Below are 24,039 nucleotides of genomic sequence, written 5' to 3'. Positions count from 1 at the left end.
TCTAGACTCTTATTTATGTTCTATGCTACCTATTGATGTGAGAGGATTTCTCCAAAACAAACTCGTAGTAAATGGTGATGTGTTCAAGTTGTGATGTACGAAGCGTTTGGTGTGGGTATCAAGTAACCAGTTCGTGACGAAACTTGGTTCGCTTCAACGAACAAAATTATAAGCAAGTATCTGAAAGGTATGCTTAGAATATTGAATTTAAAAAAAAAAACATTATTCCGTTTGTTAACATGATGAGGAATTTATCGAAGAAAACTGCCGGTTTGGTCTTTGAAAATTTCCCTAAAATCCAAGCAATCCCGATCGAATTCTGTACCTAATCCAGTATTCCAACAGTTAAACAAGCTTTTCGCCCAAGCGCAAGTCGTTAACAGAGAGAAAGGATAAAGAATGCGTTTGAATGAATGCGTATCACACGATTGCGATAAATAGGACCGTAATTTTGTAACTCTTACAGTCATGAAGTCTCGTGAGATGCAATTGTCGCTATTTTTTATCATTATCAAAATAAAACTTGTGTTCGTAAACTAGAAACCTTCACTATATTTATTGAACATAACTGATAATAAAAGGAGACACTGCAAAGTATTGAACACAGTTTGACCTAAGTTCGAGGTTGAACCGAAAAATGGTAATCATAGTAGTTTTAAAGTTTCAAGCTCGTCTTTTTAGCAAATTGTCCGGCTCGATTTAAAAACTATTCCCCCTGCATGCAATGCAGCAATCTTCACTTGCGAAAAGAGATCGATGACTTGCCACCCGAAAATAATTTATGGTCCTATACAATACAAAAATGTTTGAAATATGTTTTTTTGGACTAAAGAATCCAAGTGAACCTTTATACCTACAGTTTCAACAAGGCTTTTGGTATCCTGCGTTAAAGTGTTACGTAAGACGATTCGATGAATTTAGTAGTAGGAGGTCGTAATTTGTTATTACCGGTAATTCATTTCTGGTGGACTTCGCACGAAATGATTATCTTATAAACACATTTTATGAACAGCTTAGCTGACAACGCCGTTTAAGTCCAGAACTGAATAAATCTCGTCGAATCCCTTCTGGACATAAGAAGTAAATGAAAGCATACAATGTTGCACTCATGAATCCATGTCCCCATAGTAAATTATTTATCGGGAAACCATTCTGTCTTAAAAATTTAACAATACTGCTTCTACTCTACAAATTAGGAATTATATATGTAAACATCTTCGTTGATTAATTATCATTTTGATTAAATGTATACAAGTTCAGCCTCAAAGGACCCAAGAATGACAACAAGAAAAAAATCCTTCCCTGGGTTCCTCCTTTTAAAACCGATAGATGATACAAGAATTCGCCGTCACAGTGCATGCAAAGAGGAATTGTAGGTAAAGTTAGACATCGCTCGTACTTTTTCTATTAAAAGAAAAAGTATCCTGAAAAGCTCTCAATTTTTTAGGGTTCTTGCTTTTTTGTAGGAAAAATCAATTCTTTTTGCTCGTAAGATTTGGCCATATTTTTAGAACCCAAAGCATTGACTCGTTCGTTGTAACTAACGTCCTGAAAGAGCAATATTACATTACATTTGAAAGACGTTGGGTTTCATAAGCGAGGGTCTCAATAGGGTTACTCTCAAATGGCCAAAATATTAACCGTCCACCGTCAAAAACGCAATATTTTTATCGTCAACCGTCAAATAAGCAAGCCGATGTTAGCCGTCAAATGTTTGAGATATCCTTAATTTAGGTAACGTCCCACCTTCGGAGGCCGAAAAATTCGTTTTTTCCGTTACCTAATGTTTACAAAAAAAAAATTTTAAAATCTCAAAAAGCGTCCAACATATTTAGGAATTATTTTCAAATAAAGTTTAATAAAACAGGAGGGTGTCATAATCTCGTAAATGGGCGAACCCCACTGGGGGAAATATTCGCGGCAATTTCATGTTATTTGCATAGTTTGTTTACATCGCGCACTTGACAAAATTCACGCGTGAAAGTTCTCTGCTAGTGGAAAGTTTTTTCTCGTGGATGAAAAACAGACATCAAAATTAAAGAGGAGTGCCTAAGCAAAGCAAAAGGAAAAAAGGCCCAAAGAGGAGAGAAATGGCACCATTTTGTCAGGAAAAAAAAAATCAGTCCTGGCACCCCTCTCCATACTGGCATCCAAATTACGAACAAAGCAGTCGCCATCAAATCTGCATTTCTTGTACCTAAGGTTAGAAACGAAGTTTCCTTTCAATAAGCAAGCACTGGCCTTGATACAAAACATAGGGAATCGCCTCAAATCGTATGAAATCATGATCAAACCTACCCGAGGGAACTCATTTCAGCGATAAGGGTATTACTTAAGCTGTCTGCTGATTTGATGTTTTGCTCTTCAGCAGTTTCTCTAGCTTTACCTTTTTTGCCGCGAGAATTTTCTTTGCCAATTTTTCCCATTACTCAACGCTCAACAGAGTGAGATAAAAAAAAGTGACTGCTATGCGATATTTTTCCCAGGAAAATCTTGATGCAATGTCATTGACGCCAAGAGGTCCCGTCTTCCCATTGGTTCGCGGTTTCAGTAGGCGATGATAATCTCTTGGTGTGGCGTTAGTTGTTTACAAACCTTTAGGAGCTAAAATCTTGCATTTGATTTCGAGGGGAATACATTTACTTTCAGGGAACTTATAGGGTATGTAGATTTGGCCGATTTTCGTCAATTTTCGCTAAAAAACCTTCCAGGGATAATGACGAACGAAAGGGTGTCAGGAAATTTTATTTTTGAAATATTTTTCACGTAGTGTCCATTTACTCAACCTGTTTCGCATATTTTACGGTACTCTAACTTTATATGCGGATATCTAGACAACCAATCAGTATATCAGAAAAGCCAGACACACTTTTGTTGATTAATGCCTCGTGAATAAGACTGTGCAACCCTTTTGCTCGTGCAGCGAGATCCGATACCCGATAAATTCAATGGAAGGACCCTCGGTCGTTTCACGCCTTACCGGCTCCTGATACTTCCCCCCATTTCCCCACTGAGTCCCTCATACATATGCGTATATGAGCTTAAAGCTGGTTTACAGTCATTACATAAAAGAAAATGGAAAGAATAAAAGAATTGGCCGTGAGAAATGGTGGAAATTATCGAGACAATTAGTAATTAAAAGCTCAGACTTCGGATTCTACTGCTTTAAATGAAAGCTCAGTGTCTTAATATATACGTCTTATCTTACTTAACGGACTGCGACTGCTTGCTGAGTTACCTAAGTGGTATTTCTTTTGTTTTATTAATGTGCAATTTACTTAACGTAAACTCCCATTCATCGCATATAACGTAAAGTTATTTTATTACGTTGAAGGTTATTGAGTATATTAAGGACCTTTAGCCATGCTTACCTTCACAGCAGAAGTTCTCTATTTGTCTAATTACAGACTCAATGCCGCCGTAATCTCGTTGACACCTATACAGCTAACTTTCATAAACTTAGCGATTAGTAGCCTAAAAAAAGCTTAATAATAGTTTTTTTTGCAGGTGGTTATACGAATTGTAAATTCTGCCTTCAGCACTGAAGGAGCGGGGCCAAGATACAGGTGTTAGGATGTGCGAAGATGCGTCGAAAGACATCCTTTAATACTTGTGAACACCACTTTCCCGCAGCTGTCAACCTTGATGTTGGATCTGATACCCACATGGCAGTCCTTGGCATAGTTTTCATTGTGCTTTCGTGGCATTTTGATACGGTATGCGACTTGTTTGTTCTTAGAAGTTAAACATAATTCTCTAATTTATTATATGGTCAAGTCCTTCGCGAATGACCACCGAAATAAATCTAGCGTACTGTTGCATGTAAAGTACTGTACGGTAACGGGAACGGGGCAGCGGTGAATGCAGTCGCCACCACCAAAGCATGGATTTCATCTCTGAGCCTGGCGTCATATCTGGATTTAGCTTATGCTTCTTCGACCTTCCTTCCAAATAAAAGACACTCAGAATTTCGCTTCCTGAAGAAAATGGACGAGAACAGTCACCTTGGGATGTCCTCAGTGATCCTGATTGACTCAAAATATGATCTCTTACAAACTTCTAAACCAACCACTTCTCCGAGCTTTTCACTTTTTTACCTACTACATTGTAACTATTACTTATGGCTATTTGTCCCCTACTTCGAGCGAGTTTGATGTTTTAATTTTCCATTGCATATCTTATTGTTTCCAAAATTGACCGATATTACGACCACATTTTCATCACCGTTGTCCTTCACTCTAAATCTTTACACAATGTCTAAACCCTCTAGAAATTTAAGTTTTTGCCCTAGCGTGGGTGTATAAAGCTACCAAGCTTGCCTCCATGCTTCAAGATGCTAGCATAAAGTTAAGTTCGAGAGCCTGTAGTATTTTAATACAAATTGTCACTCGTATTTTTAAAATTTCTCAAGAGACAGGCTACGCAGAATCTTTGGAAATTTTTCAAGGAAAATTTTGAGATGTTTTATCATATCAGCTTATGACACACTTCACGGTATTGGCTTGTTTACGCAGATTTTGTAAAATAGAAATATGATTGGTGGACGTTGTGTAGCATGCAAGAATTAAGGGTAGATAACGCTTGAATGTTAAACAACGTCATTACTTTTACTGTATTATTAACGTAAACGAGTCATTCATCAAGGGCAATATCTAAACGACAGGATTGTTTAGCCGAAACGCAGATCGAGTTTTTAGATGTCGACGGCGTGGCTTGCTCACACACTTTCCTAGTTTGTTGATCGACGCATTAGTGTATGTCTAAAAGAAAGCTAAAAGATGTCCTTAAATTAAGAATTGGAAGAGCTTCGGCTTAATGAAGGCGTTAACATCATTCAATGAGGTCCTGAAAGGGTATTGAGGCTCCACACATGCTTTCCATTTACCTAGATGGATTTATTCTTTTCCATTTTTTAAGACGTTATAATCTCTTTAAAGGCCCAGAAACTTCCACTCTAATCCTTGCCGTCTGTCCTGTTTTTTTATGATTGGCTCATTGAGACCATTTCAGTACCCTTGTTTCTCACGAAATGATGCAAATGGGCTCAGAGAGCTGACAATAATCTTTTCCATTCTGCAATATTTTTTTTCAAGAAGCTAAGAAAAAATGGAAGCAAATGCTGTGCTATATCATTGCAGTGACGTAGAGCAAGAAAAACAACTGCCTTCTCGATAATAAAGTTGCTCGACTGAAGGAGGTGGGCCCCTCTTTTTCAAGAAAATTCATTTTGTTAATTTATTCTAACTGCGCTAACTGTGCCCTAACTGAGGAAAATATCTCGCTCTTAAAATAGCGACTGAATCTCTATTACGGCCACAACATACATTTTCATGTCTGATATTTAAGTTTTATTTTTTTTTTATTGTACTCTCTACCCTTGTCACATGCGCTTTCGGCCACGCACCAAATGTGAATATAAATATATTTTTAACCGTAATAAGCATAACAGGTTATATTTGCATAGGAATTTGTGAAACTTGCACCGTTACACTTAATTAATTCTTTTAGAACGGACATTTTATAGAATCCACCGCACTTTTTACCTGAATCGACTACAATTGTAATCGACATAAACGGATCAAAATGTTGTGACAGTCATGGAAATGAAATAATGGCACGTGTAGAAGACTTTGCGTATGACTCAATATGCCTGCACGTAATTTTCTAGTTTCTTCGAAAAATGACTTGCAATGAATTATTAAATGGATATCTGATCGCAGCTTTGTCTCCTTTAAAACGAAGATATAGAAATATATTTACTTAAGAATGAACACCTTTCAGGTGTGTTAACATTTAAACTAATTGGAGAGCGAAAGAAAAAAATGAATCCTTTATGGAAATAATAAAGATCACTTTTTTACTGTTTTGTTTCTATCATCAGATGAATTTCACAAAAACGAATGGCATTTTACAGTGTTCCTTACGTAGCTTACACAACAATTTGACATAGCTTTTTTGAGGGGCAAAAGTAGTTTTAAACTATCAGCCACACATTATAAAGCCCAAAAACTTCAAAACAATAAATTAGTAGCGTTATTACACGTTTAAAATTTTATGAAGCCCACTCAGTCAACGGCAGGTAGCTATCTATCAGCGACTCTTTTCCAAGGCGAGGCCATGATCACTTTAAGGGCTGCATGTATAACTCGAGAGGCGCGAGTTAAAAAAGAACATAGGAAGTCACGTATCATTCACTAGTCTTGGCTTTCAAGGAGCCTGGCCGCTCGGTTATTTCTCGTATTTGGCCCAGACATAGCCCATAGCAATAGACTGATTAAAAATTGTTGGGTGAAGAGTCCTTGAAAATTTTTATTGAGACAGAAATGTTCCATTGACATGTTTTAATGAAAACCACTCCAGAAAAAAGCTCTCATATTTGTAATGGGACTGAAAAACTAGAGGAAACAGGGTGAAATACAAAATTTCTTCAAAGAAAATTTCAATTTATCACAATACAAGCGGAATGGTATTTTTTTTTTCAGAAACATATGTCCTCTTCGGGATTGTATTTTCTTTTCAAAAACATGTCCTCTTAAAGAGAGACAATTTGGCAAGTATTAACAGAAATGTGACAGGAGTTTTAGCCTTATCATTGCCGCGGATGTCTGAAGAAATTATTCATATAGATAAGACTTCAAATGAAATGTAGGAGAAAAAGATATTCCCAGAATTCTGCAAACTGGAAATTTTGGTTTCTAGAGAATTTCAGATCGATATTTTTCCACGACATATTTACCAAAAGGTTAATTACTGTGATAGGACAACAGACTATTTCTAGGTAATTGTTAGTTTCATGTATGTTAAAAAATAAGCGGTATTAATTGTCCGGCAAAACTGATGTTAATTCCATATTTATACGGTTTCCCTCAAGAACAACGTCTACCAGTATCGCCGTTAATTGTGGGATTGAAAGCTAAATTCACCGCCATTCCCATAGTCCAAACTTTGAAATAAGTTCATCTTGCTAGTTGGGTTAATTAAACCTCGTAATTGGCGCGCATTCATAATTAAAGAGGAAACCTGCTCCAGGGTGTATTTTATGCAGGACTTATCTTTTCTTACCGGAAGAGTTGTGCTTTCTCGCTTTTTTCGTGTGGCTTCGAGAAAGTGTTGTACATTAGTTTTGAAAGCGTTAGTGACAGAAACTCCTTCAAAGAGTTTTGTTATTGCTAATGTTGTTTTATTGTAAATATTTACTTCTAGCAGTAATTATTCATTTTGTTTACTCAGAGGAAGTTGTAAGTTATGTGTCTGGGACGATAACTGGAACATTCATTGGCTGCATTTTCTTCATTGTAGACATTTTAACTGTTTTATCTTATTTACACAAGGCTGATGATAATAAAGCCGTAACATCAAGGCGATGACATGGACCAATTTAGGTGACAGATTTTGGTATCAAATTTAAAAATGCCTAAGTGCGATTGGATCGCGATGTTAAGAACTACAAACAGTGCGCACACTGAAAAACAGTGTTTTATTCTCGCATTCTCGCATTTCACACGATTGATAACTCAATTCAGCCAGGCCGTCGATGGAAACAAAAGTCCTCTTGGGCATAACGTTGTTCTCTCGCCTAATTGTTAGGAGCTAGATTTTCCCAACGGCACTTCAAAGAGACAGAAGGCGCATTTTTGGCAATTTATTAAGCTTCATGTACGTTTATCTAAAAAAAAGCCTTCCCAAGAAAGCATCGAGCTGCCCACGGAAGTTGTCCCATGAAGATGATGCCAACATTTGAGCGTTGCGTTTTGTATATAATCTTCTTCACTCATTTCGTCTTCTCCTCAGAAAGAGTAAGTGTTAACTTTAATTCGAAAATCTTGTGTTAGTCTACGGAGAACTTGTGCAAAATGTTTCCGTTTTTCCGTTCAGAAAAACTGTATAGCCTTTCAAACTTAAACAGCTGGTTTAACATTGTACTTGAAATTTTTAATCAATAACGCAACCGTGGTCACAGAGATCCAATTAGCGTCCTCTCTTCGTCGATGTCCTTACTAGAAGTCTAGCATAATCGTTCATTTCTCTCTCTCTTTTGTTTCTCTTTTCTGCTTGGATGCTTAATGCATCACCTAGCTTCAAATCGTCGAGTGAACTTCAAAAACTTAATTTAATTTTGTCTCCGCACTATTTATTGAAACAATTACTATTCTAGTTTCCAACGTTCATGATATGTTGCGGCGTTTAAAATGAGTCTTCCAGAAATTTTTTATTTCAACGTTGACCATATTAAAAAGATATCAGGTTGTATTTTAGCCATCTATCAATATTAATTTTTTCATCTGTGTTTCCAAAATGAAGAATCCTTTTTAGTTTGCTATTCTGGAGAAATCTCAAAATATAGTTTTCTTTTATTATCTAATTATGCAATTTGCAATATCTGCTGCTTTTCAAAAATTGGTTTTATTTACAAGTCTGACGTTTAATATAGGGAAAGCGATGTTTTGATAAGAGAAAAATTGCAGGAGTAAGGAAGGAATCCCGCGCAAGAGTCGAATTTTTTAAAATATTTTTGAAGATTATGAATTTGGAAGCTTTCATCACCCTCCTAAAGTAAAAGCTGAAATAAGTTTAAGCACAATGGCTTTATCGTACAGATCTCTTGCAAGAGAACTGACAGCATTATTCAAATCATAATTAGTTTGGTTTTTTTTAAAGGAGTAAGTTCCATACAGCTCATTACCAGGCAACCTACAGCTGTGAAAATTAAAAGCTCTCTCGGAAGATACTATTCGCACAGTTAATTCTTAGTTTTTATTCGACTTGATCAAGCTATATGTACAGGAAAGAAAAGCATTTTATTTCAGCGAGCCTTCTGCTTTATTCAATCCTCAAATGACAAAGCTAAAGAGAACGGTTTTACAATCTTTAAAAAAATATGTAAAGTCATTATAGAAGCGTCTAAAAAATTAATATTGCCCACGCTGGAAATTCTCTTTGTGTTCGCAAGCAGAACATCTCCTAGCGACTAATTGCACGAGAATAACGCTTGAGTGCTGTCTCCAATTTTCTTTCCTTGTCTTCTGTCAGTGTCGTGACAGACTGATTCTCTCATATTAAAAGTCTTTTATTTTAGTTCAACTTTAATTTCATTTAAATATTTAAGCCCTTACGTCGCCCTTTCATGTTTTGCGCACGGAGTTTGTTTTCTGTATTTCACAACTTCCTTTAACTCAAGACCGATGCAAGCCATTAGCGAACTGGTTATAGACCACTTTCATAAACGGCTGCCGAATTAATATTCTTTTGTTTAAATTCAAATTAGCCCTTCTGGCCTCGCTTGAGATAATTGTATTCTTTTGAATTTTGCAGTGGAGAACGAAGCCACAAGGGCTAATTTGAATTTAAACAAAAAAATATTAATCCGGCCGCCATTTATGAAAGTGGTCTGTTGTCCGTATATTTTTTCTAACTTGTGTAAGATTGTTTAATTTTATCTATTAATGATTATTCATTTTTACCTCCCCTTCATAGTTATGAGATATTTCTCATAACTATGCATAACTATGCATAAGCCATTAGGACTGTCTAAGCAATAGACAGTAGTTCCAATCTCGGACCCAATCGGCAGCATCATATGTCTTGAGTAAATATCGTTTATTTGTCCCGAAATCTCTAATGTTGGTTTATCGCTCAAGGGTTGTTAGCTTTACAAAAAATTGCTCTTAAGGCTAAAATTGAATGCAATTAGTTTTTACTTTCAGTCCGATTCGAGTGGAACATGGCACGAAAAGAATTACCTATAAATAAAATTAGCAAAGCGATTGCAAAATGATAAAGTAGCATTGTTTTGAATGTTACCAAATGGATAAGAGTGTTGAAGTTAAAAGATGAGTGATTTTTAATTTGGTGAGGCAACCAAACAAAACAAAGGGAGATTTTTTTCAAATAATCGGTTCGTACTGAATATATTATTTTCGACCAACTGCTTGAAGAACTATCTGCATTGAACACGGAAACATTTTCCTGCAGCCACCGAGAATTTCAATTAAAACAGGAGGTTTGTCTTTTGAATTTACTTCCTTATTAACGATGTTTATGATGGCTAAAGGATAGTCAAAACCCGAGAGCTAATACTTAGCTTTACGATTAAGACTGTTAACAAGCCAATTTTGCAATATCTAATATCGCTTAGGGATTTAGGACATTAAAACACGAATTCATTAGTGAAAAATATCCTCATCGATTATATCCTTTTAGGAAGTTTATTTTCTCTTTCAAACTTTAATAGGAGAAATTATTACTCAGCAAAATTTTCAGTCGTTTATGGCGAACTCAAAGAATAAAAATCTCGCCGTTGCAATCAAGGCTTTTAATATTTTATTGTCTTTGCCCCCTTCTTCAGAAATTATTCCCACGATAATATGATAATTTGCCAACAAAGCACTTTTTAAATGCAAATTTTCGTGAACTTTTCTCTTTGGTCGCCTCGAGTGTATTTTTTTTTAGCTATCTAATTGCCCAAAGGCCTTATAATACGTTTTTTATTTAAACCAGGCAGCTGCTGCTTTTGTGGCAGAAATATTGCTCATCTGACTAAGGTTTAGCCAATCGTATCCACTGATGACTGACAAATTATTCCTTTGCTACTTCTCGTAGAGTTTGTTTAACAAATGGAATGAGATTTCGTTGGAGTATCTGTTAACAGCAAAACAGTAATTCTACCCTGTCAACATTTATTTCCGATCGCGTGTACTTATGAGAAGAACCATATTTTTTCCAATCATTCTTATATGACAAGCTGAAAATTTAATCCCTGAAGTGAACACGCTATCACCTCGGTTCCCATGCGAGCATCACTGATTGTAGTTCTTCAAATCCTCAGCGTTTGCGTCCAACAGGTAGACGCTCGAGAAAAGGTAAAGATATTGGCAACTTAAAAATTTAAGATAGTAATAACAGCTTTTGTAAACCTGGAGGTAAATAACGAAAATATCTATCGTATATAGCCAATGGGAAGCTAAAGGAGTCATGTTGCATCTTTGTTTTCCCTCTCTTTTAGGTTGCGAGCGATGGAAGCAAGCTTCATCACTTGCAAGGTACTAATTTAATTTTACTTTAAACAGAAAGACGTAACTTAACGAAGTTTAAGCAAAAGATAGCGTGGACCAATTAGAGAAAATCAACAGAATTCCGTTTAACTTTTACAAGTAGGAAACAGCTGGAGGGGTCTTTTTGCTCTCGACTACTAGTACCGTATATCCATAATATACTTCAAACTACATCTGAAATATTTTAGCAGGGTCAGTGATACATCTGTCTTCATGGAGCGATTTCACTGATGGGCTCTTAATCTAGAATTCAAGCGGTCCTCTGGCTCAGTAGTTTCTCTTTTAAGTCAATGGAAAATTTAAGCAAAAGCGAAGGCACTTTGATGTCACTGTATACTTGAATGACTGAAATTAAGGATGAAGAAAATACTAAGCAAACCACAATATCGTGAGATGAAAATTTCGCGCGAAGAAAATTGCGGAATCAGTGATAACCGCTTGCACATAATTTGAAAAACTTGAATCAGTTTCTTGCATGAGTCCCAAAGAACGAAAATGTTCATTTCAATATAAGAAATTTTCAAAAACTTTATGTAAACCTAGCTGCGTTAAAAGCATGTATACACGCCTTTGCGTAAATAGAAGTTAATTAAGTAAACACTATGTATAGCGAACAGGATTACGAATGTACAGATAACCATCCCTGCTCCCGTGAGAACAATCTCATCAAGCGAATGCAAAATTTTCGATGTGGGTTGGCCACAGGGACTTGAACAAAAAGAACTAGACAAGTGTGTTTACTAATATCTTTTGTCTGCGTTCTCTAAGCCAAGTAAATAAGCCGCTGAATTTAATGGTTAGAAGCGGTCCTTTAGCAGTAGACAGAAGCCAAAACTTCCAAACCTTAGGCGCAAAAACCTATGTAAAACGTTCAATCTTATCCTAATTTGAATTCATGTCACTAGAAATGAAGTTTTGAGTGTAAAAATGGGATGATGTGAGCTGGATTGGCAGAGAAACCTTTCATGAACTCTGACGTTACAAAGTTGTCTTTCTTTCGGAAGTTAACAGGTTTTTTTTGAAGCGTTTCCAAACGTTTCTCATTTAGACAAATACGTGGTTGTACTCTAAATCTGATATTCAATTCAAAATTTAAACATCAAAGTTGCAAATATTCACGAGCGCTGAATCAGTGTGGCGGCGACAAAATGCCTCGTAATTAAAAGTTCCACAGATGATTTGTATGCGCAGAAATTATCTCAAGGCTGGGTAAATATAAAAAGAACTGAGGACAAGTTATTTACCGAAATGAAGGATGAACATTAACAAATGGAGCCTAAAAAAAAAAAAAACCGAACCATAGCAACGACTTTAGTACACGCCGCCGGATAAACTCGCCAACGGCGTTTTTATTCTGAAAATAGGACAAACCCAGTGTTATCCGTCAACAGCGCCACGATCACTTGCAACGGAGCCCTATCATCCTGTTAGAGAGCGAAAAAAGATAGCAAGAGAAATAAAAGGTGTATTCGCAGGTATTTTGTTCGTATTAAAGCGCAATGAGTGTGACCGGTCGATTACAGTAGACGATTTATCCCATCTCTGTGGACGGTAGGCGGGCTCAACCGTACAAATGAAAAATCTGATTAGTGTTACTTGGAGGGGGTCTGTGTCCAAATGAAACGTTTTCGCCCTCCTGATCGTGGCCATTTTGTATGTTGAAACAAAACAAAGAATTAAAACAAAACAAATAATTAAATTTCAGACAGGTTTGTACCCAGAAGATGGCCAAAGTCGCATGACAAAAAACAAAAAAAAATTATAACAGATTGAGCGAATAACACCAATGAAAACTCATTATCGAAAAAGGCATAAAATGGTATCTTATCTCCTTCATTCACATAGCTATGTTTACCAGTAAAAACTCGTTCTTACCGTTATTTGCTCTGAGAATTATCAGGGTCGAATATAAAGTTATCCATACCAGTAGTCCGATAACAAGCTGTATTATTGAATAAAGAAAATGATAAAATTTCATCTTCTCGTGGCAACAACGGGTGAATATTGAACATTCAGTTCAGCACCATAAGAGTAAATATCACAGACAAGGGTGTTACTTTATTATCCGTTAAATCATGTACTATCTTTTTATCTTGTTTTCAGCATCTAGCTGTGATTAAGATAGAGGAATCATCTAAGTATTATTACTGGGTATTTTGGGACTGATTCTATAAGACAAACTTTCAAAGTTTTTCATTGCCTTCTTTCAGTTTTTTCCATTTCCAACCTGTGTCGAAAATGATCAATAGTGATGCTGAAAATTTCTTCAGAATATCGATAGCACGTACGTATTGTTTCAATGAAGGGATTTTAGTCCGATGAACACGTAGTAGCTTAGATAAGCTTGTCGAGCATTTTTAAAAATAACAAATAAGAAATAAGAAATATCACATCAGAACGGATGAATTTTGAATTCATCTTTCTAATCAAGAAAGATAGTTTTCGTGATTTTTGTCATCTTTTGTCAACATTTAAAATGCTCCTTTTTGACAGAAACTGCAAACATCTTAATAAAAAATCTTTTTTCTTGAGTCCATCGATCATTCGATGCTATTCTCTGCCAAGAAAATCCTCAGTCTCAGAAGCAAAATAATTTGATTTAAAAGAACATTTCGACAAATTTACTGAAGTGAATGAGTTTACCCAACAAAATTATCTCAGACGGCTATTTTAATGATTCAGCTCTCTAAATTCTAAAATTCGCACCCCTCCTCAAAATTTGATTTCTTGTTGTCACCAAAAGATATATGTTTGCCCGGCCCAATCCGTAAGCAATTCGTTACGAATGCAAATAAATGTCATTTTTGCGCTTCCAGAAATAAGCATGCTTCACTAATGTTTGAACTTGAACTGCGCACTTTTCCTGTTTTTGGTTTACATAGCAAAACAACATTCTCACGATGAATCATAAAATTTTGGCGAATCTATAAAGTCCTTTATTCTGGACGCAAAGCACGTCCAAAGATTGTCTGAATTTTGTCGATTTTAATTCCTACAGTCCGTTTTCCTTCCTTGATTTCACATAGCAAAAACATATTCTGAAAAATAGATTTGGAATCGTGGAGTATGCAGTTTAGTCTTTTTTTATTTCAATTAGACGTAAAACACGTCTAACGATTGTCTAAAATTCGCCAAAATCAATCCCCATGATTTGTAGACTGCCACTGTGAGCGAGCTTTCATTCAAGCACGCTAGAGATGTAGTGCCATTGTCACTGAATAATCATTTTACAATCGCGACATAGAGCTATGCTTTATCCAAACTCAATAGCACATGTCGTAGCAAAATAGAAAAGTCATGTGATCCTGCTGAAACATCACATAACCTCGATTCATTAGCTACTATATCAAATTCATCGCTTTGGGATAAGCTCAGTATGTTTCTGGAATTTTCAAGATTCAGTCACGGGAATTATTTCTGTTATCAACTGAGAGTGGAGATCTTTAATTAATCTCATCTTATCACAAAATGAAGAACTTGAAGTTTGCATATGCTCTTTCAACCCAATAACGGATAACAAATTCTAAATAAGAGAAGATGAAAATTTAAAAGTTCTGTTTAATTTTACACGGGCGCCAAAACAAAACCATGAACTCTTCACACTTCCGCATAATAATAAAACAAAGCGGAGTTTTGGTCAGTTGGGGGTCATTTCTTTCTTCGTATTTCCTCTCTCTTGAAGTTATCTTTCTCATGCCGTTTAAAGAGCTTAAAAATTGATCTTAAGCTTCTTTTGCCATGTAATACATAGAGACTATTCTAAGGGTTAAGGTAGACGGAATTACTGTTCAGTAAAATTTTACGCTTTTCGACTGTAAGCTAAGCTGATGAGTGGTTCATACAATAACTTTTGCATTGTTTACATAAATAGCTGCACCTGTAAGCACAATGTTATTAAAAGTTTACACATACAAGAAGTGGTGCAGGTATATTTTAAAGTTTGGATATTTGAAAAGGTTAAATCACGACAAAATCTCGTTTCAACCAGTGTTTTAGTGAACAAGCGCGAATTGATGAAGTGAGTTGAAGAATATCTTTAGCAAGCTCCAGAAAAACTGTGAAGCATTTCCTCCTTAACCGAACCTGTCTGTGAGCTTTCAGAATGACAATCTTTTTTATTTGCATAACAATACGGAAGTCACTTTAAATAATTTAGCTCTGAGTGTTGAAAGGTTTTTCTTAGCGTAGTATCGTTGATAGCGCTGTTTGACCGAGCAAGATGAAAATCTTATCTTCGTTGAAGCTTTTATTTTCCCTGTTATCCGTCAAAGCCACTGAATGGTACAAAAATACCGTACATTACTGGCCCTTCGAAGAAATTTCCAACAGAACTGTCATCGATTATACCGGTTATAACGAAGGCCGCTTAAGGGGAAGTTTTAATATCATCTCTGGCATCGTTGGTGCTGCTCTGGAGATTTCGGGGAATAATTCCTGGGTAGACTTCGGCGTTTTATCATCAGGTTCGTGCATTAACGAGCCTGAGACATGTCGATCCGACTTTACAATCGCTTTCTGGCTCAAAATTTCAAACTTTCAAAACAACAGAGTAATTCTACAGTTGGGACAGCATCGTTTTTCTCGAGGTTTTACGATTTGGACGCGAAGGAGTCTCAAAAAGAACATAGGATTCAGCGCTAACTCTTTGAATCGTAAGCTCTATTGGATGCGAGAATGGAACAGCGACGACTGGAATCACATTGCACTCAAATGGGACAACAGAGCCGGTAGTTTGAGGATTTATTTTAACTGTTCTTTAGTTAAGGTCGTAAACAAAAGTGAAGAGGCTATGCCTCTGGAAGACGATAAAGCATCGCGACAGATTTTAGGAGCAAGCCATGCGAAAAAGAAAAACACGAAATTGATGGTTGACGAATTTGCCATTTGGAACCACACCGTATCCGACGACCTACTGTGCAGGGTGTTCAAAATTCGGTCAGGTTGGTGAGTTCTTTTGTTTCGTTCATCATCTTAATGAAAAATTATCCAAATAAACTTCTTTAGTTTACAAAAACCTTCTCTTTGCGTTGTTCAGTGAAGGTGTTTGTAATCGTAAGTCACCAATGTAAATTTAATGAAAGTTAGCTTTTCTGCATTTAAAACGTGTAAATGGTGGGGTAAGCAGGTGAATGTATAACTGTGAAAGTTTTCATTCATCAAATGCTGCATAGACCATTGCTGAGTTTTTTTTCTTTTTTTTTCGCTTTTTTTTTGTTTTTGTATTCTTCAAGATCAATTTCTGCTTTTATATAAGAGAACCTTCAGCTCGAATAAGGAAATTTGTGAAAATGCTGGGGAGACTGTGCAAACAAAGGGAGAAAAAAAAAGTATAAACTTGATTTTAACTTGGGTCATTATAACTGTCTCTAATCAGCGCTGCGCTTGTTATGGTTCATCTTCCCTTAGAAATTAATGCTATTACTCTATTGACTCAATATTACTTCAAATTTTTTAACACCTCATTTACTTAAGCCAGACAGTCTAGATACCCTTTTATTTTTGTTGGTAATAATCACGAAAGTTAGCGCATAAAGCTTTGATTGAACTGTACTGAAAAACACCAAGAACACTATAACATAAGTGAAAATAACTCGTTCTTTCGAGAAGGTCAACCTGACAATAACTTCATGTCCTACATTTTACACGGACAACTTAAGCCCTTGATACATTATTAATACCTCAGACACTTTAGCCAGACAATGTGCTTATTCGTTTACACTTAATTCTAATTCTCTGGAGCGTTGGCTTAGATAACCTTGTGAAAGGTATCTTCGCGACTTCTAAGGGAGTGCGCCGATCTGATAACTTATCCTGTGTGTTCTATTTTTAATCAGTCCATCAGATGAGGTGTTTTCCCTCAGGAATGGAAATGCGCAAAGGTTATTCCACTTTTCAAAGAGGAAGATCACTCCGACTTAAACAATTATCGCCCAATTTCTATCGTCCCTATAGTAGCTAAGGTGTTTGAGCGTATCATTTACGACCACGTTTACGGTTATCTCACCGAAAACAATTTGATTTCCAGCCAACAATCTGGTTTTCGTTCGCTCCATTCAACTGTTACTGCCTTGTTGGAGGCCACAAACAACATGGGGCTTCAACATTGAGAAAGGCAGTATAAGTGCAGTTGTTTTTCTCTACCTGAAAAAGGCTTTTGATACCTTTGACCATACAATTCTTATGTCTAAATTATTCGAATATGGTATCCGCGGTATCGCTTATGAATGGTTTAGCTCATACCTAGATAATCGCAATCAACAATGTTTCGTAAATGGTTCGCTCTCAATTAGTCAAGTTCTCACTTGTGGAATTCCGCAAGGAACAATTCTAGGACCTTTGCTTTTTGTTTTATAAATGATCATAAATGATTTTCCTAATTGCTCATGTATAGATTTATAGACCATGGTGGCCACTTGTATTTGTCGCTGAGTATCTAACCGTGATCATAAATGATCTTCCTAATTGCCTTTCTAACTCAGTTGCTCGTATGTATGCCGACGATACTCACCTGACCTTTGCCAGTAACAACATAGAAATGATTCATGATGTTATGAATCACGACCTATCCAATGTTAATAGATGGCTCACTGCAAACAAATTGACTCTAAATTCATCTAAAACTGAATTCATGTTGATTGGATCGCGGCAAAGGATAGGTACCTACGATACTTCCCCTAAACTAATCATAGGTGGTGACATAATTAAACAAGTTAGCTCAGTTAAATCTCTGGGTGTGCATATAGACGAAAACCTTTCTTGGAATATGCACATTGAAAAAATAGCCAAGAAAATCGCATCGGGCATTGGAGCATTTAAACGTTGTAGGCCTTTTGTTAACCGAATCACGCTTGAGTCTGTTTTCAATGTATTAGTTCAACCGTACTTTAATTACTGCAGCGAGGTCTGGGGGCATTGTAACAAGGGTCTTTCGAATAAGCTCCAAAAGTTGCAAAACCGGGCTGCCCGTATTGTGACCTTCTTCAGTTATGACACAAGTGCTGATCCTCTTTTTGGGCAACTTAACTGGAGACGGTTAGATACTCAGCGACAAATACAAGTGGCCACCATGGTCTATAAATCTATACAGGGTCTTGCGCCGACTATCTTGGTTCTCTTTTCACTAAATATGATCCTCCTCATAATCTAAGGAACTCTGAAAACAAACTAGCTGTTCCATTGCCCCGCACTAATTTCCTGAAAAATAGCTTTAGCTATAACGGTGCGGTTATCTGGAATAGCTTGTCCCTTGAATTGCGGCAAGCAAAATCACCTTTATTTTTTCTATTTCACTTTTACATTTTAGATCATGTTTATATAGATTAAAGTAGATTGTAATTGTAATAATAGATTGTAATAATATTATTATTTTATCTAATAGATTTACCGTATCTAAATAAAAATATAAAGTAAAGTAAAGTAAAGTTACCTTGATTAGACTAAAAAACAAAAACACCAACGAGATCATTATGTGACTGAAAGTAATCCGCTCTACGGGGAAGATCACTTCAGAGCATGATTAGTTGCATCACATCATATATCAACATCTAAAGTCCTAAATACATCCAACAGCTTTACCTAGCCATTATTATGGAGAAGGCAAATCAAGTGCAATATTCATTCCGAAATCATTCCCAAGGTCAACATTGCTATTGCTGTATGGGAAGATATTGTATTAAGATTTAATGTGGAGCAACTACTCGCGTGAGCTTTGCCCGTCTCTCGAGCTAGCGCTTTGGTCACCATCATGTTTCATGGGTCATCCGTGCGCAACAGTATCCCACTGAGGGTCTGGAACTCAATTCCGTCAGAAATATATCTGGAATTTCTTGGAAAAAATGGTTTACTCCACTCAGTTTTGTTCTGTACATTTTTCTTTAAAAGCAGCATGGTAACCTGGAAAATTTACTCTTTGATTCACAGGTGTGACGCCATAAAACCAACTGTGTTCCTTTTTCTTACCTATTTGATGTGTTTTCATTCATTCATATGTTATAGATTTTTGTTTTGTCGTCGCTCTGTTGTTCTGTGAGCTTTGTAAGGAAGGTCTCTTGTTTAGGTTGGGAAACTCGCCTAAACCAACCCTGTCAACTACGGCTTACCTACCTCGTATCTCTCTTATCTGCTTTGTTGGAAAATATGTCAACGAATACTAAAAAGATGATAATTGATTGACCGGACAGAATTGAGCGGTCAGAACAAACGTATAAAACCGTTTTTGCGTTTTACTGATAATTGTGAGTTTTTTATGTGCTGGTGGATTTTTTTTTTCATTGTTTAGATATGGTTACATTGTTTCACACTGAGTTTCTGTTAAAGACTCATTAAGTTACACAGTTTAACTAGTAACATCATTAAAATTAATCCATTCTCTAAAACCTTTACACACTTTGCAAAGCAAACGGGGTAGAAGATTTTTCTTAAACGGGGTCAGTTTCTAAAGAAACTGCGCTGCTGCTTCTGTGGAGGGCTCGTTGCAAGATAAATTGGTTTTACAATCCGAGTTGATAATGCAAATTGGCCACCGTGAGCAGTTTCCAAAGCTGAAATTTTCGAGCGTTAGACCTTCGACAATATTCGAAACGTCAGCTGTGGCGAACTTACATCAACAACCCATTTGATTAAATCAAATTATCTATAAAAGGTTGTAGAATACTAAACAGAAGATAACTGATAAACCGACCGCTCGATAGATGATACCGATAGATGAAACCGACAGATGATAAACCGACAGATCGAAACAGACCAATCACGACCGACTTACGTCACTTGAGTCTTACAGCCAATAACATCACGGCAAAACCAACCAATCATTTCACACAAACTGGAATAAGAACATTCTACTGACAACAATCATTCACTTGACTCTGATGATGACTTCCGCACAGGTTGTCGAAACGTCAGTCACTACCACCGACAACAGTCCTTCTCAGGACTACACTCACCCGGATGATCAGACTACACCTTCATATAAAAGCTTACTCGTGCAAAATGAACGAAATTCTCTCTTCCTTTTAGTGGATGGAAATTACAGTGAGTGGTCTGATTTCAGCCCTTGTTCAGTATCTTGTGGTAATGGCACGATGAAACGGACAAGGAACTGTAGCCAACCATCACCGATAAACCGCGGTCTCAACTGTTCTTCCATTGGACACTCTGAGGAAGCAAAGTCGTGCTTTCTACAGGAATGTCCGCTGAACGGAGGCTATTCACAATGGTCGGTCTTTGGAAATTGTAGCAAGACCTGTGGTGGCGGGATCAAGAAACGAAATAGGACTTGTTCAAATCCGGAGCCAGAACTCGGTGGTAGAAATTGTACTAGTCTAGGATTGGCTATAGAAGTTGAAGAGTGCAATGCACAACCTTGTCCCATAAATGGAGGGTATGGTAAATGGACGGAATTTTCACAATGCACAGTTTCTTGCGGAAATGGAACGAGACAGAGAACTCGAAGTTGCACCAGTCCACAACCTAAATATGGTGGGAAGGACTGTTCACACTTAGGATCAAATATAGAAATTGCCATTTGCAACATTACGTTTTGCCCCATCCACGGGGGCTTTAGCGAGTGGACAAAATTCAGTAAATGTACGAGAACATGCGGAAAAGGCCTTCAGGAGAGAACTAGAACATGTTCTAATCCCGAGCCGAGTCGAGGAGGACATAATTGTTCGAGTTTTGGAGCATATGAAGAGACAAGGCTATGCAATACCCAACATTGCCCAATAAATGGTGGCTATACGCAATGGACGAGATGGGGTGAATGTAGTCAGTCTTGCGGAGTTGGAATTAAAAACAGAACGCGATCCTGTACTAATCCTATTCCTATGCATGGCGGAAAGGAGTGTGATGGAAAAACAATCGACATAACAGTTTGTAATATTCATCTGTGCCCCTATTCTCCATGGTCAAGGTTTAGTGCTTGTAGCAAAAGCTGTGCTAATGGTACAATGAAACGAACGAGACAGTGCACCAATCCACCTTCATCTGATGGAGGGAATTGTTCTCTGCATGGTCCAGCGATAGAAATTAGAAACTGCAACGTTTTTCCGTGTCCGATTGATGGTAATTATTCATCTTGGTCAAACTTCAGTGTGTGTAGTAAAAGTTGCGGTAATGGTACAGTGGAAAGAACGAGAAATTGTTCAAATCCTGAGCCGAAACACGGAGGCATGGATTGCTCTCGCTTGGGCCCCCCAAAGGAGACAAAAAGTTGCAACGCATTTTCTTGTCCGATACATGGCAATTTTTCTTCATGGTCACTTTTTAGCGTTTGCAGCAAAAGCTGTGGAAATGGGAAAAAGACAAGAACTAGATTATGTTCAAATCCTGTTCCACAACATGGCGGTAAAAGCTGTTCTGCGCTTGGACCTCTAAAGGAAGTGCGCAGTTGCAACACCTTCCCTTGTCCTGTTCATGGAAACTACTCTTCGTGGTCAAATTTTAGCAGGTGCTCTAAAAGTTGTGGTCATGGAACAATGGTACGAACACGAAACTGTTCAAATCCTACGCCAAAGCATGGCGGAAAAAATTGTTCATTGTTAGGACACTCGAAAGAGGTTCGAAGTTGCAATGCATTCCCTTGCCCAGTTCACGGAAGTTACTCGACGTGGTCCAATTTCAGTGCGTGTAGTAAGAGTTGCGGAAATGGGACAATGTCACGATTTAGAAATTGTACCAATCCGCAGCCCCGCTATAATGGAAAAAACTGCTCTTCGTTAGGGGCCCCAATAGATGTTCAACCTTGTAATGTTTTTCCTTGTCCCGTACGCGGCGGTTACACACAGTGGGGAAACTTTACGCAGTGCACGCTGTCGTGTGGTAATGGCACCATGTATAGAACAAGAAACTGTTCCAGTCCTGCACCTCAACATCGGGGCGAGAATTGCTCAAAAATTGGACCAGCTGTAGAAATAAGAGCATGTAACGAGTACCCTTGCCCAATACACGGCGGCTACACGCAATGGTCTGCGTTTAGCCAATGTTCGACGAGCTGTGGCATTGGCACTCATCGGAGAACTAGGCAATGTTCCAATCCAGCACCACAATTTGGTGGTAGAAACTGCTCTCAGTATGGTTTGGACATCGATGTTGAAAGCTGTTATTTGATACCGTGTCCTATAGATGGCGGATATAGCGAGTGGTCTAACTTCACTAAATGTACCAAATCATGTAACGTTGGAAAACATAGTCGCACTCGGCAGTGTAACAATCCTGTTCCTAAACACGGTGGGCAAAATTGTTCGATTCTTGGTCCTGGGATAGACGTACAATCATGTAACACGTTCCCTTGTCCTGTTCATGGTGGATACAGCGAGTGGAGTGGATTTGAGTCGTGTACACGGACCTGCGGCGGAGGCAAGCTCATAAGGAGACGCACCTGCACCAATCCGTCTCCTGTTCACGGAGGAAGAAATTGCAGTAGCCAGGGTCCAAGTATTGAGTCCAAGTCATGTAATACGCAAAAATGTCCAGGTACGTTTTCCTTTTTCCTACGTGTTATTTGATAAAACTCAATTGTCACTTCTGATTCAAATATGAATTCCAAAAATTAAAGTATGTGTCACTCCAAAAGCGTTCTACATTACCTATAAAAGGACTGCGAATAAGGCTGTGATGTGATTTTACTTTCTTGTTTTGGGAAACTTAGTATCACTTTGTCAGTTACGTTACTTCTGCAGGACCATTTTATATTGTCAAGGGGTAACGGCATTACCAAGGTTCGATTGCTAGTACCTTCAGTTATTATATCATACACTTAAGAGTTACAATCTGCCCAGAAAAGTTGAACAAATTCACTTTGAAACTTTACGCATGACTGTGGCAAGACTTTGAAAACTATCTTCCCTATACGTGATTAGGTTGATAGCTAAAAATCCACCCCACGCTTATTCTGATATAACTCGTGCTTGAGAACCATTATTTCATATAAAAAAAAACACCTATTATACTAGAAACTATTTCCTCAGATATTGTTTTCAAGATAACAATAAACTTGACGTCTGAGAAATGGGACCCAAGTTTAGCTGCTGGGAAGGGCCGGAAGTTTGATTTTCTGACGCTAAAAATCCAGTTTGGGGTAAGTTTCTGAATGTCACATCGTTATACCATTCCATAGTTTTGGCTGTGTTAGCTTCAAGCAGTGGCGTATCTAGGGGAGGGATCCGGAGGGCTCGGGGCCCCCTTATTCTGGGTTAAAAAAAAAACTAACGCAGAGGGTAGAAAAGCCGGCAGGTGAACACACACAAACAAAAACGCTCAAGGTCTGGATCTGCCACTGTCGAGTGAGGTTAAGACGCATTCCCTATACTAGTTGAAGTCATATTTTATCTTCTTTTACATTTGGCTGATGCAAGGCAAGAAAAACGCTTCAAAGAGGTAAAAGGAAAAACGAAAGTAAATTTAACAAAACAACACTTCTTCATCGATGCTTTCCTTTAGATTAAAGAGATTATGGGAGAAAAGGCAGTATCTAATATTGGAGATTTCAACTTCAGGTAAGAAACCCAACGTTGTTTTAACTTTCTTTTGTGAAACGCCAGAAATTGAAAATACCTCAACTGACATTTAAACATGTTCAGGCTCGAAAGCCAAAATTTAATGACGTTAAAGCTGATGGCAGAAAAACAATTTTATCACTCTGACCTTTTCGTTGAAATTCAAATCTCTTCCGGTTAGTCAGTCGTGGATATGTTTCCTTGTCCTCTCGTATTTTTCGTCCTCGTTTTATTGGTCTTTCGATCCATTTCTTCGTCTCTTCTCATTTACTGTTTTTTGATTCAGAAAGGGAAGCGTCATTGTAGAATTCTCTGTCAACTTATTTCACCAATACTACCAAGGAATTGCCGCTCTTCAAGACGCTATCCAAGTTGAAGGAAAAATAGAAGAAACCCTAACGGTCTCTCCTGTAAATCTCACTTCACCAGATGGTAAGGGTTATGGACTTTCCGAATAGCAGTTACCCACATTTATTCTCAGCTTCAGCTAATAT

The 24,039-nt window shown here is 37.5% G+C and overlaps 1 protein-coding gene across 6 annotated transcripts in view; it reads left to right on the top strand.

The window, feature by feature from the left end:
- LOC111334195 (uncharacterized) overlaps positions 1–24,039 on the top strand; it is a 43,286-nt gene that overhangs the window by 5,985 nt on the left and 13,262 nt on the right. For 2 of the 6 annotated variants that reach the window (XM_088744543.1, XM_088744544.1), the window contains exons 3-8: positions 3,508–3,716; positions 11,003–11,039; positions 20,067–22,523; positions 23,018–23,127; positions 23,490–23,545; positions 23,832–23,977. In XM_088744543.1, the coding sequence (XP_088600669.1) occupies positions 3,585–3,716; positions 11,003–11,039; positions 20,067–22,523; positions 23,018–23,127; positions 23,490–23,545; positions 23,832–23,977 (2,938 nt within the window). In that variant the 5' untranslated portion in view covers positions 3,508–3,584. Of the gene's footprint in view, positions 1–3,507; positions 3,717–7,505; positions 7,797–10,601; positions 10,860–11,002; positions 11,040–15,041; positions 15,992–20,066; positions 22,524–23,017; positions 23,128–23,489; positions 23,546–23,831; positions 23,978–24,039 lie in introns of those variants that run through there. The other 4 variants (XM_088744545.1, XM_088744546.1, XM_088744542.1 and 1 more) reach the window with 4 other exon arrangements.

The sequence above is a fragment of the Stylophora pistillata genome, chromosome 14, assembly GCF_964205215.1.
Source record: "Stylophora pistillata chromosome 14, jaStyPist1.2, whole genome shotgun sequence".
NCBI lineage: Eukaryota > Metazoa > Cnidaria > Anthozoa > Scleractinia > Pocilloporidae > Stylophora > Stylophora pistillata.
This window is presented reverse-complemented; position numbering and strand designations above follow the sequence as displayed.